The sequence below is a fragment of the Vitis vinifera genome, chromosome 5 (genome assembly GCF_030704535.1).
Source record: "Vitis vinifera cultivar Pinot Noir 40024 chromosome 5, ASM3070453v1".
NCBI lineage: Eukaryota > Viridiplantae > Streptophyta > Magnoliopsida > Vitales > Vitaceae > Vitis > Vitis vinifera.
The window spans coordinates 21,062,501-21,080,631 of record NC_081809.1 but is presented as its reverse complement, the minus strand read 5'-3'; the positions used below and the strand labels follow the sequence as shown (position 1 = coordinate 21,080,631).

General features: G+C 36.0%; 1 protein-coding gene across 4 annotated transcripts in view; it reads left to right on the top strand.

Annotated features, from left to right (window-relative positions):
* Window positions 1-18,131, top strand: part of LOC100260076 (DNA topoisomerase 3-beta) — a 71,568-nt gene that overhangs the window by 34,253 nt on the left and 19,184 nt on the right. For all 4 annotated transcript variants that reach the window (XM_010652099.3, XM_059737020.1, XM_010652100.3 and 1 more), the window contains 3 exons: window positions 3,852-4,014; window positions 4,105-4,224; window positions 15,109-15,188. In XM_010652099.3, the coding sequence (XP_010650401.1) occupies window positions 3,852-4,014; window positions 4,105-4,224; window positions 15,109-15,188 (363 nt within the window). The remainder of the gene's footprint in view (window positions 1-3,851; window positions 4,015-4,104; window positions 4,225-15,108; window positions 15,189-18,131) is intronic.

Below are 18,131 nucleotides of genomic sequence, written 5' to 3'. Positions count from 1 at the left end.
TGTGAATGAGAAGAGGAGCATCGGTGGAAATGCAAGCTGCAAGAGATGAAGGTGATGTGAGGTGATAGAGGCCTTGAGACTCACGCCCTATGCCAATCGTTTTCCTCGTACTTCGGTCTTGCAAGATCACAAATTTATCAGAAAAAGTGATAGAACAATTAAGAGTGCGAGTTATTTTGCTGATGGAAATAAGATTAAAAGGACACTCAGGGGCATAAAGGACAGAATGGAGAGGTAGGGAAGGGAGAGGATGAGCCAAACCAATACCTTTAGCCATAGTTTGGGAACCATTAGCTAAAGTAACAGTAGGTAAGGTAGAGGTTGTAGTAATAGAGGAGAAAAGGTGTTTATTATCAGAGATATGATCAGATGCTCCAGAATCTAGAATCCATGGGCCAAGAGAAGGAGACTGAGTAAAGCAGACAGAGACATTACCGGTCTGGGCAACAGAAGCAACAGAGGCTGATGTGACTGCCTGATATCAGAGATAGGCATCATAATCACTACCAGTAAGGGTGATACTCTGAGATGTGGAGCTCGCAGCGGAGTTAGGTCGAGATAGCAGAGGATTAGATGACTGAACAATGTGGGCAGTGCGAGGAGGCCGTCCATGTAACTGATAGCAACGATCTCGAGTGTGACCAAACTTATTACAATAGGTGCACTGAGGACGTTGTCCTCGACCCCTATTGCCACTACGTCCTCTTTGAGAGTTAGTTTGAGAGGCTAACACAGATGAATTTGAAGGACCATCAGTCGACAAGGTCTGAGTAGAGGAGAGGCGTAAGAGACGAGCGAACACATCATCCAATGATGGTATTGATGGACTGGCAAGAATCTGATTTCGGACAGACTCAAGATCTGGATGGAGGCCAATGAGGGTTAACACCATAAAGAACTTGTCAGTCTGTATTTGTTGAGCTTCAGCACCATTAGTGAAGGGCATCAAAGTTAAGAACTCCTCCTTAAGAGATGCAATCCGGCCAATATAAGCAGACAAATCCATGTCCTGCTGTCTCACATGAACAATATCAGAAACCACCTTATAAAATCGTTGAATATCATTCGTGTATAATCCTTTAGCCTGAGTCCAAAATTTAAAGCAGGTTTTGTAGGCACGAAGATGATGTAAAATTTTGGGATCAGCAGATTGCTATAATACGCTGCATAATTATGCATTGATTTTTTTCCATTGTACTTTGTCAACATCAGGTATAACATCCTCAGGTGTAACAAGATGATTCTCATAACCTTGTCCCATAAACTAGAGTTCCACGGACGCTGATCAGGAGAGATAATTCTCACTACCAATCAATTTTTTTGATATGATAGTAGGAGATCTAGAGATGACGGATGTAAAAATAGGATTTTTAGTCGCCATATCCACTTCACCTAAGATTGAATCACGTTTGGGTCGAAGAGAGCTCTAAAGGGAGGTCGGATCACAACTGTGGAAGAAGAACTTGGTATGTCGGGACCCAAACAAAGGAGAAAAGTGACTGGAGATGAAGAAGAGGCCTTCCCAAGGCACACATAGGTCTCGACCATGGAAAGGAGCTGCCGTCGGAGGCCGGAGGAGGCTGAAAGAAGACCTGTGGAGGCTGAAATGCCAAAAAAATGAAGTAGGGTTCGGAGAGGACTAACGGAGGCTTAGAAGTGCAAGACAGCGCCGGACGAGCCTGTTGGTAGAAGCTTGGCACCAGAAAGTGGGCCACACGCCCTCACGCGCCGGCTTGTGGGATTCAGGTCGCAAGAGAAAAACGGTGTGTGGATCGGTTTTTGGCTCCGGTGCTTTGAGAAAAGTTGCAGATCTCCTCTTTGCGCTCCTGATGATGTGGTCGGTGTCGGAAAATATCGCCGGGAAAAAAAAAGTCGCCGGAAAAGTCTCCGGAAAATATTGCTGGAAAAATGTTGATGGTGATGAGGGTTTTTTGACCACGATATGGCTGACCGGAAAGCTTTGGGAGATGGAAAAGGTGACCGGAATGAAACACGGTCACTGGACAGATTCTCGGAATTAATTACACGGGTAAACCAGAAAGAATAAAGTTTTCTCCCTTGGCTCTGATACCATGTTGAAAGAAAGAGAGAGAAAACCTTAATTCTCATTCATATGATTAACTTCTTACAATAGAGAAATATATATACAAGGCTAGGTTGAACTAACTACTATATATGCGACCTATATTAAGAAAAGAAAGAAAGATTGTACACTATAAATACATTATATTCAACAGGGAGTAATTGCCCTATTGGTTTATGTAAATGATATAATAGTGACTAGAAATGATCTTGAAGAAAGAGAAGCATTGAAGCAATGCTTAGTAAAAGAGTTTGAAATAAAGGAGCTTGGAAGACTAAAGTATTTCTTGGGAATTGATGTGGCTCACTCAAAAAAGGGAATTTTTGTCTCCCAACAAATGTATGTTTTTGACTTATTGTAGGAGATAAGAAAAACGAAATGTATACCAGTTGACACACTTGTTGATTTGAACCATCAGCTTGGAGAAGCAAGTGAGGATACAATTGTTGACAAGGGTATATGCCAAAGATTGGTTGGCAGGTTCATTTACCGCTCACATATGCAACCAAACATAGCCTATGTAATCACCCTAGTGAGTCCGTTTATGCATAACCCGAAGGAAGTTCATCTACAGGCTATATACAACATCCTATATTACCTAAAAGCAACACCAAGGAAAGGAATTGTTTTTAAAGAAAAACATTGAACCATCATTGGATGCTTATATTGATGTAGATTATGGAGGATTAGTTGTTGACCGGAGGTTAACTACAAGATATTGCACATTTCTTGGAGGGAACTTGGTAACTTGGAGGAGTAAGAAATAGAACGTTGTTGCAAGATCTAGTGCAAAAGCAGAGTTTCGTGCGATGGCCCAAGGAATATGTGAGTTCCTTTGGCTCAAGATTATCTTGGAGAACTTGAAGATTAAATGGGAGACATCGATGAAACTTTAGTGCAACAATAAGTTAGCCATCAACATTGCATAGAACCTGGTATAGCATAACAAAACCAAGCATGTGGAAGTGGACAAATGTTTTATTAAGGAGAAGTTAGACAGTGACTTAATCTACACACGATATGTGTCCATTGGAGGTCAGTTAGCTGATATTTTAATGAAAGAATTACTTAATGCTCGATTTCAAGAAATTATTAACAAGTTGGGAATAGATAATATCTATTCATCAGCTTATTCACCATCTTAAGAGGAAGTGTGGAAAATATACAACTTTGTGTGTATACGGTTACGTGTATACAGCTGTGCAGATCTGTGTACAATTGTGCATATCTGTGTACAACTGTGTATATCTATATATTACCTAGAATAGTGGTAGCCTAGAATAATGATCAATCATCCCTGATTTATATGGATCTTTTAATAGGGTAGTTTTCAATTTTTTCTTTTCTATTTCTGTATATATTTTGAGGGCAGTATACGTTTAAAAATATTAATGAGAAATACCATTTTTCTTCACAACATTTAGTTTTATAATATATTTCTTGTCTTGCCAATTTCCATCTCAGCATTTCTTTTTTGGTCAGATCTCAACATCTCCTTTTAGCACTTGTTCTATAAACATGTTAAGACATTTTGTAAAAATTTACTGTTTAAGTTTTTAACCGGCTTTTTAGAGTATGCATCCTAGTTTTGCTTTATTGCTCTTTATGATATCATCATTTGTATCTTTAATATTTTAAACTCATTTCCTTTAAATAAGTCTGGATTGTTTCACTTCTGAACCTATTTATATTGACCGGTGCATTTTTTAGTATTCCATTTTCAACTCAAATCAATCATTCAATTGTGCTTTTCTACGGCTTGTTTCAGATATGGTCCTTGTCAAACTCCTACTCTTGGCTTCTGTGTACAGCGCTACTTGCAAATTAATACTTTTAAGCCAGAGAAGTTTTGGGCCTTGCATCCTTATATCACACACAATGGCTATGAACTTCAGTTGGAATGGGAACGTAACAAGCTGTTTGACTTAGATGTAGGTCTTTTCTGCTTTGATTCCTTTTACTATCTCACTCTATGCTTTCCTTCATAATGATATGCTGTTTCATGGATTTAACTATCACAGGTTGCTGTCATGTTTCAAAACTTGGTAATGGAGGATGGAATTGTAGAAGTTACTGACATATCAGAAAAACAGGAAAGCAAAAGTCGACCTTCTGGTCTCAATACAGTTAATCTTCTGAAGGTTAAAACGCAACCAGCGTCAATTCCATTTTTTTCCCAGTTTGCACAAAATTTGTCCTTATCCCCCCAGCTCATTGCTTTGTCCATTACTTGGTTTCATGAATGACTCTATTTACATGTCTCCTGTCCAAATGCTCTGTGTGCTGGCTTTTCTAGTGAAAACAGGCTTATTTCAGTAAAGATTGGAGGATTATAAAATTTGCATGTTTTGGTGCTTAAAAGAGAAGGTATAGAGGGGGGGGAGGAAGAAGAGAGAGAGGAAAACGGTGCTGTATTTCTTATGGTTCATTTGGTGCTAGGAGCTTCTAAGAAAATTCTTTCATTTGAAATTGTTGTTAATTTAATCTTAAAGATCATCAAGGTTTTGTTTGGATTTTTTATTTATTTTATTTTAGTTTTTTTGGTTGGAGGATTTTTTGATATTTACATGTTAGATATCCTGCTAACTAATCAAGGTAAACTGAAGTTTTGATAGAGTAAGACTTGTATGCATTTGAGAAAGATGTAATAGACTTTTAACTAATCTGTTCAGTGTTGGGCAGTATATTGAGGCTGTGTAATTTGGAAATCGCATTGTCATTGTACTTGCAGCCAAAAGAATACAGTTAACTCTCACCTGGAGATGAATAGGCTTTTATTGATTTTTGAATAGAAGAGCAATCAGCATATAGGTAATTGAGGCTTCGTCAAGTTTCTAATGACCTAACGATGGAGAATTACATAGGAAACACATAAAAGAACTTTTGATGATATGAAAATAGGAGGATTGAAGGGCAAGACATTGTTAAGAGCTTTATGTCTGCGTAGTATAAGATGGAGTGTGGTTTATTTGGTATGTTTTGGTGAAAAGAATCCTCGTACTCAATATATTTGATGCTTTCGTGATTTTTATTTTATTTTCACCCGCACCATTTTATTTTCCCAAGGCTGAATGCATGAAGTTTGGAGCATACGATATTGAAAGGTGAATCACATCAGTGAAAAAAAATGTCTTAGAGATACAACCATCATAGATAGAGGATTTTGGATCATAGCAAGGGGTTGGGTTGTTGTGTCTTCAAAAAGCTTAGATTGATAAATTCGACAAAGAAGTAAAAATCAACAATGTTGGCTGATATCTTAGCTGTATGTTGGAAAAACTGACCTACCAAAATGAGATGCAACCCCTTTTTCTTGTTTCCCAAAAAAGTCATAAATAATCTGTGAATATATGTATTGATTAGAAACAAACGAATTCATATATACGATAAAGGATAAAAAATTCTTCCAAAATATACAAGGTTGATCAAAATGAAAATAGAGTGAACTTCTGAAATATGAATATGAGGACAGTTATAATCACAAAGATATAAGATGAAATTGGACAAATTAACACAACTCTAGACTCCTTAAGGAGGTAAAAAATCTCACACCCTCCCCCCCACACCCCCTAAAAGCAGTTTGAAGCTTGTCTCCTCTTTCTGCTAAAAGATTGGGACATTTTTAACTAAGGATACACAGAGATAGAACAAGCTAAGTCATAAGCAACATTTTGAATTTGACGAACCCATCCATCCTACCTCCAAGGTCCTCTCTCTTATTTAGACACTTAAAGATATCAAAATAGCATAATCTACTTCCACCGATAACTTAGAAAGACAAAGAGCCCTAAACTTTAGCAAGTCCTTTAAAAAAGCTAAAATCTCTTCCTTAATGGTAAAACTCTCTTCTATCAGTTTTAAAAATGCTCTCACCATTGAACTACCACAGACACTTATCATCAATCCAATCTCTAACCTACCTGGATTACTCAAAGTAGATCCATTGATATTTAACTTAAAACTAACCCATTAGAGGTGAAGTTCATAAAGAGAATAAATTCCTTTCTCACTCTTTCTATCTACATACCAAGTTCCAATTAAGTTGTTTAATATTGAGAGGAGTACCTTTGAAAGTTGTGGTACGGGCCAGAAATAGGAATATAAATATATTAGGTCCCAAATAGTCTTCATACTTGTCTACTTATCTTAAAAAAATCCTTGCATTTCTCTCATGTCAATTTATCTAAATCAATGTGAGACAAGCAATACGCCAAAGTGCTTTGCCTTTTTTTTTTTTTTGATAAATAAGCAAGCAATAGATTAAAAGGCAAAAAGCCACAAGGCATACAGGGAGTATACACAACAGCCTAACCCAAAAGACACAAAAAACAAACACCCTCACCAGCCCTTAAGTGGACGCTAGCCACTCCAAAAAGCCTAAGAGAGACGAGGACTCCCCACCAATGTACACCCGAGCCCAACTCCAAAGATTACAAACAAAAGAATTTTTGAGCTTCTGTATAGCTAAAGACCCTCCCCTAAAAGCTAACCTATTCCTCTCTTTCCAAACCGTTTAAAAAATACACAACGGGATGGAATTCCAAATCTTTTTCCTTTTTTTCCCCACAAAAGGGCCTTTCCACTGAATAACACCTCTTTAACCGTCTCTGGGAACACCCATGGAACCCCAAACATGGCGAGAATGATCTCCCAGAGGACCCTGACCACTGTACAGTGTAAAAGAATGTGATTTACAGTTTCTTCTTCACAACCACATAAAAAACAACTGTTGGGGGGTTGCCACCCCCGTTTCTAAAGCCTATCCAGGGTGAGAATCTTCCCCCAAGTGGCCTCCCAAGCAAAAAAAGTAGCTTTGGTTGGAACCTTATCCACCCAAATGTTCTTCTTCGGGAAAGCGAAGTTATTGGGGGTGACCAGCAGAAAATAAGCGTCCTTAACCCCAAAAATACCACTTCCCCCACCTTTCCAAAAAACTGAATCCTCCTCTAAAGATACTCTGCAGTCCCTTAACAAATTCAGCAACTCACCTATCAAGTCCAACTCCCAATCATTAAAGTCTCTAGAGAATCTGAGGTTCCAACCTCCATGACCAAAACTAGAGTCCCACACTTCATTAACCGTCGCATTCCTCTGGACCGTCAAAGAGAATAACTGGGGGAAGATTTGGGACAGTGCTGCATTGCCACACCAATGATCAGTCCAGAACTTAATTTTAGTCCCTTTACCCACTTTAAACTGCAAGTTATCCCAGCACCAGCATGCCTCCTTCAGAATCTCCTTCCAAACCCCCACTCCATACGTCCCACGAACCTCATTAGTCCTCCACCCAAGACCCTCTTGGTCATATTTCACCAACAAAACCTTCTTCCAAAGATTATCCTTTTCAATGGCAAATCTCCAAACCCATTTTCTCAGCAAGGCCTTGTTCAGAAGGATAATCTTCCTTAAGCCTAGACCCCCCTTCTCCTTTTGAGCGCACACCTCCTCCCAATTAATTAAGTGGACTCTCCTTTCCAAGCTTCCCCCTCCCCAAAGGAAGTCTCTTTGTAATTTTTCCAGCCTTTTTGCAACAATCTTGGGCATTCGAAAAAGAGATAATTGGTAAATCGGCATGCTGGCCAGCGTGCTCTTAATAAGGGTGATTCTCCCGCCTTTGGAGATATATTGTCTTTTCCACAAGGCTAGTCTTCTCCTCATTCTCTCATCCACCCCATCCCACATAGGAGTCTTGTGATAGGCTCCTAAAGGCAGCCCCAAATAAACAGTGGGCAAAGACCCCACCCTACACCCTAGCTTCACTGCCATTTCCTCAATCTCTTCCACCTTTCCAACCGGAATTAATTCACTTTTGGCCAGATTGATCCTTAACCCGGAAGTAGCCTCAAACCAAGCCAAAATCCAGCTCAAAAAAGTTAGATTCTCTTTCCTTGCTTAACAGAATATGACTGTATCATCAGCAAAGAGAAGGTGGGACACATTTAACTCCATCCTACCTCCCCCCCGAAGCTTACAACCTGAAATGAACCCCCCATCCACAACCCTTCTTAAAAGTGCACTTAGCACTTCCATTCCCAACACAAAAAGGTAAGGAGAAAGAGAGTCTCCTTGACGCAGCCCCTTGGTGCTTGAGAAGAAGCCTGCAGGGACCCTATTGACTAGAACAGAGAACTTGGCAGTTGAGATACAGCTCTAGATCCACTCCATCCACCGAGGCCCAAAGCCCATCTTATGCAAAACCTTCATAAGAAAATTCCAATTTATGTTGTCATAGACTTTTTCAATGTCCAATTTACAAATCAACCCTTTCTCTTTTCGTTTTTGCCAAAATTCAACCACCTCGTTAGCTATAAGCGAGACATCTAAAATCTGTCTGCCCTTCATAAACGCATTTTGATCCTCAGAAACCACCTTTCCTAAAACCTTCTTCAGCCTATTAGCCAAAACCTTAGCCAACAACTTGTACAATCCCCCTAAAAGGCTAATGGGCCGGAAATCCCCTAGGTCCTCAGCACCCCCTTTCTTTGGAATAAGGACCAGGAAAGTAGTGTTCAGGCTCTTGGCAAAGGATCTTTGAACATAAAACTCCTTGAACATCTCCAAAATTTCCTCCTTCACAAAATCCCAACATGTTTGCCAAAAGGCCATTGTGAACCCATCCGGGCCAGGAGCTTTGTCACCATTTAGCTCCAACAGGGCAGAATGGATTTCTTCCTCAGAGAAGGGCACTTCCAAAAATTCAGCTTCTTGGGCATTCAGACTCTGAAGATGCAGCCCTTCTATGTCAGCTTTCTAGCCTGGCTCTTTTGAGAGCAGATGTTGAAAAGCATCAACAATCCCTTCCCTCACCTCTTGATCCTCATTCAGCCACACCCCGTTAATCTTAATTTTGTCCAAGGAATCATTTCTCCGGAGGGCATTTGCCATCCTGTGGAAAAAACCTGTGTTCCTATCCCCTTCCTTTAACCACAACTCCCTAGATAATTGTCTCCAATGGATTTCTTCCAGCAAGACCCACTCTTTATAGGTTTCCTTGACTTCCTTTTTCAGCTCAGTTTCCCTTTCTGAGAGGCTCCTCTCGCTTTCCACCCCATCCCAAAATTCAACTTGTTGAAGAGCTGACTTTTTATTGACTTCCAGCCTGCCAAACACATCCCTATTCCAGTCTTTGATTCTTTGCTTCAACTCCTTCAGCTTAGTAGCTAGCCTGAAACTAGCATTCCCTCTTACCACAACCCCCTACCACCAACCCCGAATGAGGTCCTTAAAGCCATCCACTTTAAGCCACATATTTTCAAACCTAAACGGGGAGGGACCCCTCCTGAGCCCACCACCCTCCAACATAATGGGAAAGTGGTCTGAAGTGGGTCTAGGAAGCCTGCTTTGGAGTTTGAGAGTACTCTTGAACCCCTTAAAAGAAATGGTCATCATATTACTTACACTTTAGGAGGAACCTAGTCTATAATCTTGCTAGTTTGAATAGTTTATGCTACATCCCTAAAGTTACTGAGCAATGTAAAAAGAGATGATCAATTGATTCGCTACTCCTCAAACACATGGTGCAATGGTCCAGACTAAGGGCTTTATAGGGTCTTCTCACTTGTGGTAGTCATTGGTGTTCGACTTTTTTGTTACCCACCAGCCATGCAAAAACCTTAACCTTAAATGATGTTTTATACTTCCGCATGAAATTGGCATGAAGAGAAAGGGTTGAAGTCACAAGTTTAGCCAGAGCTAAGAAGTAAGATTTTACAATAAATAAGCTAAAGGATAATAAGGATGAAACTCTCATATTTGGAAAGGAAAGCAACAAGTACACATGAATGAAGGACCTAAGAATTTTAAAATCACCACTTTTTGAATCAATGAGGTTATGACGAAAATGAAAGTTCCAAGACAAAGAGGGCGATAAATTGAGAATGGATGAAATAGGAGAATTTCAAGCCATCATTACATGAAAAATGTTTAGAAATTAAGAGCAAAGTGGTTAATCTTTCCACCACGAGTCTTCCAAAAAATGAATCTATTATTGTTGCCCACAAAAAATTTTAGGGTATGAATGGAGAAATCTTAGAAAACTTGAGCAATAGCCTTTGAAGGGTGACAATATGACCACCTGAATGCTACATTGGCATCCTAAATATTGCACTATAGCTTGTAGATACTCAAAATGACCTTATGCCATAAAACATTACTTTCCTTAGTAAAACTTCATGGCCACTTTCCAAATAGAGTTCTATTCCTCGAACAAATCTTTATGATGATACCGTGTTGAATTGGAAAGATCGAAAAGAAGTTTTTTTTTTTTTTTTAAATACACGTGTTCTAACAATTGTTTTGAATATAACTTTATAAATAGTTATTCTTAAAACATTTGTAATAATCTTCTTTGTCTCTGTTGATAAAATCTATAATATTATTTAAAAATTATTAACACACACATAATTTTTTATGCTATTAAATATTATGATAAGGTTGAAAAGTTGTTAATACACGTCTTAAAGATAATTTTTTTGAATGAGGCTTATAAATAATTATCTTTAAAATGCTTGCAATAATATTCAAAATCTTTATTGATAAAATTAATAATATTATTGCAAAATTTATGAGCATACATGTGAGTTTTCTTTGCTTTTAAAGATTATGATATGCTCAAAGTTATGTCATACACACGTTTTTAAGATAATTGTTTTGTATATATTTTTTTAATAAATAGTTATCCTTAAAATATTTGCAATAATCTTTTTAGTCAGTTTTGATATATTTGTATGGATAAGTTATTTTTTTCTTTTATGTTTTATGAAGTGAAAATAGCTAAACATTAGAAAAGTGCGTAACAAAAATTACGAACATATTTTTATTACTTTCTAATATATATATGTAATCTAATAGATAATTGTTTTTTTTTCCCCTCAAAATTTAATTTGTTTTATAAATGTTATGTGTTTTCAAGTGTTAAAATTCAATGAAATAAAATTTTTATCTCCATGTTACTATTGAAAATTCATTTTTAAAGTCATTTGTAATGAGTGTACATTGTAGTACTAATGGATATTACTAAATAAAGATTCTTTATTGAATCATATTCAAGATTTTAATTATTTTTCTCAATTGGATTGTAAAAGTCGATTTTGGCAAATTAGACTAGATTAAAGAAAGCAAATCATGGACAGTGTTTTCATGTCCTTGTAAACTCGATGAATGGAATATTATACCATTTAGATTAAGAAATACACCACAAATATTTCACTGCATAATGAATAATATTTTTAGTAAATATACTTTTATTCTTGTTTATATTGAAGATATTATAATTTTTTCTCATTCTTTCTAGGAACATGTACAACATCTACAATTTGTTTCCGAATAATTGATTAATAATGGGTTAGTTATGAGTAAAACTAAAATAAAGTTATTTAAAAATTGAATTGAATTTTTAGGTTTAGAATTAGAAAACAGAAAAGTGAAGTTACAAAACCATTTTATAGAAAAAATTAATAAATTTCCAGATAAACTAGAAGATTTAAAAACCTTTCAAAGTTTTTTAAGATTATTAAATTATGCTAGGCCTCATATTAAAAATCTTAGCCAATTAGCAAGATCTCTTTTTAACAAATTAAAAAATACATGTCAAAAATATTTTAATTAGGTAGATGTTAGATGAGTACACAAATAAAAGAACTTGTTGAGCACCTTCTAACCTTACAATTGCCTTTAGAAAATGAATATAAAATAATTCAAATGGATTCAAACCAAATTGGTTTGGGAGGAATATTATTAGTTTCAACCAACAAAGGAGAAGAAAAACACTAGATATTGTAGTGGAACCTTTAATGAAAATCAAAAGAGCTTTAGTTCAATTGACTAAGAAATTGAAGCAATAATCTTAGTTTTAGAAAAATTCAATTAGTTTTAAACCAAGAACAATTCACTTTCAAAACTGACTGTGAAAATATTAAAAACATTTTTGAAAGCAATTATTTTGCAAAATTATCAACAAAAAGATAGATTAAATTTCAAAGTGCACTAATAGGCTTTAAACCAGAATTTTAACATTTTAGAGGAAAAGATAATATTTTAGCAAATTGTCTAAGTAGACGATTAATCTAACACTAACAAAGTTTTATGCTAGAACATGGCTCAGAAGCAACTGATAAGAGCTCAGGGTTTTAGTTATAGAACCATTACACTAACCAAAGTACTAAATCCTCAATAGAGGTTTAATTCTTCATTCTCTATAAACCTGTTTGAAGAACATCAAGTTTTAGTAGATAGTTTTTGGTTGTTAAGACACTTTTTTTTTCCAAACCAAGATCTAGAGTACGCCTATAAAAGAACAGTTATGGCTTTAGCTCAACACCTCAAAAAATTCAAAATCAATTTATTAGTTTAGAAACAAAAAGGTTTCAGGACCTCAAACTTTTAGAACCTCAAAATATTAGACTCAAATTTTAGAATAATATAGCAATAACCAGTAGTTTTGTGAGTCTTCAAGAATTAGTTAATTTAATTAAAAAGTCTGCCCTTATACCAGAAAAATCTTAGAACATGATTTTAAAGAACAAAGTAGGGCTCAACAATTACGCTTTTATTAAACAAATTAGTTTAGAAAATAGTATAACCAACTATACAAGAACCAGTTATTTCCATACGAACAACTTTCACAATCTCATTCTGCTGGAATAAAAACAGGGTATATATCATACTGTGACCCTGAAAAGTTTTTGTTATGTATTTAGCGTATGTAAATCTTCTCTTATACAAAAAGAAGTTTTAGACCTTTTAATTCAATTTTTAGGTTAGAGAATTTTGAAACACCTTTTTTTTTTTTTTTTTAACTATATGATGCCAATCTCTTATAATTTCCAAGAAAAATTTAAAAGTATTCTAACTTATCTTTTTGGAACCCAAAACAATTTGGATTTGGCTTCTGAAAGTGTACCCCCTCTATTTGTAACAGATTATACAGTGATACCCGCTTATCATCACGTTTACATAACCAACCATGATTCTTAACACCACAGTGAGAACTAGACTGGGAGATGACAAGGCCATAGGAATTCCTTACCTACCATAGCTGTTGTAGAGCTCTACAAATTGAAGCAAGGAAGAAAAAGAAAGAAGATGTTTTATCTTATTAGAGAAACAAGTACCATGTCCATATGTGGAAAAGAGCCACTAGATGGCATATTAGTCCAAGGACCATTAACAACTCTCGAAGAGGAAGACTTAATGGATGCACTTGCAAAGGACTTTAAAGGATATATCACCTATGACATTGACTTTTGAGACAATGTAAATGATGAACCCTTCTAGAACCTTGAAAATGCAAGAGAACCACAATTAGAACAGAACCATTAAAAAGAGAATGACAATACTTACTCCAACTTGATAGAAATAACCTATGACTTCATCACTTACAATATCAGATTCCTGTAAAATCTGAAAATGTCACTGCTTATGTCTTACCACATTGAGCAACTGTCAATTCCAGCTTACGTCCACACATGCGCCACACAAGAGTTGCCGCTATCCTCTCTTTCTTTATACATATATTTTCCCATGTGATATTGTTGATCCCTTGTTACTACCAAATTCCAACTTTACTCTCTCTCCTCAGCTTTGTAGATTCTCACTTATCTTTGTAATTTTTATGATTCCTTTTTTTTTTCTTTAAAAAAAAAAGAAAAAAGAACCAGTTGTGAATTGTCACTGCTGAGTTTCTTCAACATGTCACCAGAATATTGGGTGATTTTGTGGTTTTTTACTTTCTTGATAATAGTGTAGTTTCTTATAAAAAATGTATACATATGTAAACACATTAGTTGCAAGAAGAGCCTTGTTTCGAGTTGTTAGTATCACTCATCAATATATTTGTATAAAACTATTGATAATTCTTCCATTAGCTTGTATAAAAGAAATTACAAATTCAAACTTCTAATTTCGCAGGAGTTTGTAATATACCAAAAGTCTCCAAATTTCAACCCATCATAGCCTTAGAACCTTGACTCAAGGAAGAACACATTTAAGGAAAACTTTAATGGCTCGCCAAAATTTTTGGTCACCAAATGTAATTTCTTACAACCATTATGACACTTTTCTTTGCATTTGAAATCTTAACCACTCTTTTGATGCAAACATGGTCTTCTATTCTGCTTTTTGTGCCAAATACCTCTCAAACTAGGTAAATGATGGCAATCTGGGTTCTTCCAATGTGTTCTTTGTTTTGTATTGTCTTGTTTTGTTTTGTTTTGGTTTCTGTATTTATTTTGGCTTAATTATCATCAAATTAAGAACTCAAGAATCATGGTGATCGTTTATTCTTTGAATAGATTTTTTTTTATCAGATTTATTCTTTTTATATTTTATTTGTATGCATTGGTAAATCACCTGTCACTAACCATCAAGTATATTAACACCTGAAATAAGAACATCAATAAAGTTTGGAGATGTGGCCCTCATGCTACTATTTGGTGTATTTGGAAAGAAGACCCAAAAAATCTGAGGTTGTCTTCCATAGGGTTAAAGCTTATTTTGCAAACAACCATTTGTATGGGATCTTTATGAGGGTTTTGGTTAGGGCTTGCTTTTATAGATTCTTAGATTCTCGTGGATTGTGGTTCTTATTTCCTTTCTTGGCACTCTTATGTGGAATTTTTATTCATTGAACGAATTGCTATCTTTAACTTGTCTTTGGGAATGCTGGTACAACCACCACTTTTACCACTTTGCTAGGTGGCAAGTGATGATTGGATGCCAGCAAGCTTTTTCATTTAATAAATGGGGACCACTTCTTATTATATCCAATTGCCACTTGCTGTGTAAGCAGGTAGTAAAAATGGTGGTAAAAGTGATCGTGCAAGTAGCGCCATCCATTGTCTTATGGTTACAAGGATGAGAATCTCTAGGAGTATATGTTTTATGGTTTCAAAATAATATTTATAATGTTCTGTATTGTAGTCAGCTAAAAACAAAGTATGTAGGCTTAATTAACTAGTTTATATGCAAAGTATTGACATTAAGTAATATGGTGAGATAATTTGATTACATTGTCTTGATTTATTCAGGTTGCTTCAAGTGCATTAGGCTTTGGACCTCAAATGGCTATGCAATTAGCTGAACGCTTATATACTCAAGGTTTCATCAGGTTTTGTTCTAACTCTTGTGCTCGTTATCGTTTATTATGGAAAAAAAAAATGTATATATGTGCTCTTGTATTTCAAGGTTCAATTTGTTGGTATTTGTAAAAAATGCTACTATGCGAGGCTAGTATAAACCCTTTTGTTTTTCCTTTTTTTTTTTTTTTTTGGTATCAGTTGGTTTTCCATCTAATATGTATTTTTTTCTTTGCATACAGATGTTTATGCTTTCCTTCTTATTCTTTCATGAGAGGCTGCACATCTGGCTTTAGTAAAAAGTTCTGTTAATCCTAGTATTTCTTACTAAAATCATTTTTGGTGCCAACTCCGTATCTTTGTAAGATAAAAATGATGGCATGTGATGCCCAAAGCATTTTGATATTAAGCTCACATGTAGGATCCACCATTCAAACTCACCATTGAATTGTAATAAAGCACAGCTTAATCGGTTCTTAGTTAATCGTTGTAATTACATAAAATCAACCTTTCTATATTTTTGTGTGGAACTAGGGAATCATGTAATGAAATGCCTCATGCCTGCTAACTTGTTTGTTTGTTGTTCCATGGAGTTTGATAAGTGTATCTCTTAAATTTGGTCAAGCAAGCTATATGCTTTTACACATTTAAATTTTTCCTGAACCAAATTTGAGAATGAAGCTTGGATTGCATTATTATGTGTGCAAAGGTACCGGAGAGAAAAAGAACACTGCTGCTAATTTTATTATTCGAAAAAATAATGAATAAAAATACAGAGAGAAAACTGAGATTTAAATAGAAATCTCCTGCCAAATAACAAATCAGAAAATCATAGAAATCTCTAGCCAAATAACATATCAAAAAATCATGGAAATAATCAGCAATAAATTAGGAAATAAAAATCAAAATGGGATCAGATTTTATTCCTAAAAATCAGGACAGCAGTTCAACTGCTTCCTAAAATCTCAGGATTTCTGATATCCTGACGGAAAAACTTTTCAACACTCCCCTTCGAGTTGGATTGTAGACATCAAACAATCCCCTCTTGCTTAACATCTTCTCAAAAAAAGGCTGTTGTGATCCCTTGGTTAGAATATCTATTGTTTCCTCTGCGGAAGAGACATGAGGAATACAAATTTCACCACTTTCAATCTTTTGTCTAATGAAGTGTCGATCATTATGAACGGGATTGTGAGCCATACTGATCGTTGCCTTATTGTCACTGTATAATCTCATTGGACTTTTGGTTGACATTTGCAACTCCTAGAGTAGTAGCTTGAGTCAATTAGTTCACTAACCCCATTAGCCAAGGATTGAAGCTCAGATTCTGCACTGTTTTTGGCCACAACATTTTGCTTTTTTCTTCTCCATGTTACTAGATTGCCCCAAACATAACAACAATACTCTGAAGTAGATCTTCTATCAACTTCTGAACCTGCCCAATCTGTGTCAGTATAGGCCTTAATCTCACGGGACTGCCTCTTCTTAAAGAAAAGACCTCTCCTTGGACTTCCTTTTAGATACTTAAGAATTCTCATGACAACCTCTAGATGTTCCTCATAAGGGGCATGCATAAACTGGCTTACCAAACTGACGACAAAGGCTATATCCAGCTATGTGTGGGCTAAGTAAATAAGTTTGCCCACAAGTCTTTGATATCTACCCTTGTCTACTGCAGAACTAGTGTTTTGGTCACTTAGTTTGATGTTGGGATCAGCAGGAGTGTCGACTGGCTTGCATCCAAGTAAACCGGTTTCCTTTAATAGATCAAGAACATATTTCCTTTGTGATACATAAATACTAGATCTGTTCTTTGCAATCTCCATACCGAGAAAGTACCTTAGTGGGCCTAAATCTTTAATTTCAAATTCTTCTGTTAACCTCTTATTTAAACAAGCCATTTTTGAAAAAAATTGTCACTAGTTAAGATGATATCATTAACATACACAATTAGTATAGTTGATTTACCATCCTTTCATGAATCTTTTGAACCATGCCCGTGGAGACTATTTGAGTCCATAGAGGGATTTCTTTAGTTTGCACACTTGGTTCGGAGTTCCTATACCCTTAAACTCAGGAAGAAGGTCCATGTACACTTCTTCAAATAGGTCCCCATTCAAAAAAGCATTTTTTATGTCAAGTTGTTGGAGAGGCTAGTCCAAATTGACTGCTAGAGAAAGAACAACTCTGATTGTGTTGAGTTTAGCAACTGAAGCAAATGCCTTCTGATAGTCTATCCCATAGGTTTGAGTGAATCCCTTTGCAACTAGTTGTGTCTAATTCTTTAAATAGACCCATCTGATCTGTATTTGACAGTGAATACCCATTTACATTCGACTGGAATAACATCTCTAGGTTTTGAAACAACCTCCCAAGTTCTGTTTTTCTCTAAGGCCTTCATTTCTTCTTCTGTTGCATTTTTCCATTCTTTCTTCAAAAGCGCTTCTTCAATTGTCTTAGGTATTTTAACCTCGGCTAGATTAGATACCAAAGCTTTCATAGAAGAGGATAGATGATTATATTTTACAACTTGAGCTATGGGATGTTGTGTAGAGGAACAAATACCTTTCCTTAAGGCAATAGGCAAATCATCAGAATTAATAGCAAGCAAAGGAACTTGTGAATTACCTGAGTTCGAGTGTGAATTATGACAAGTCGCAGGATGTACTAGGTCTTCTACTCTTTGTTGATTTCCCCGATGAGTGTAGACATGAAGCTCAGGAATATATTGTTGGGGCTGTTGTTGAACATCCAAATTAGGCACCCCGGTTTCACTATTTCTTTTAGAATTGTTTCCATTTTCCAAGTTGAGATTATGGTCAATTGTAGAGAGGTTAAGAGAAGAGGAATTTGGTGGAGTAAGGCTAGATGAAACTAGTAAAGTTGGATGGAGTATGTCGGATGAAAATTTCTAGAAATTATCTTCACTCTTATTCTCCCCTTGAAGGGAATTTTTGGGATAGAAAGGTGTATTT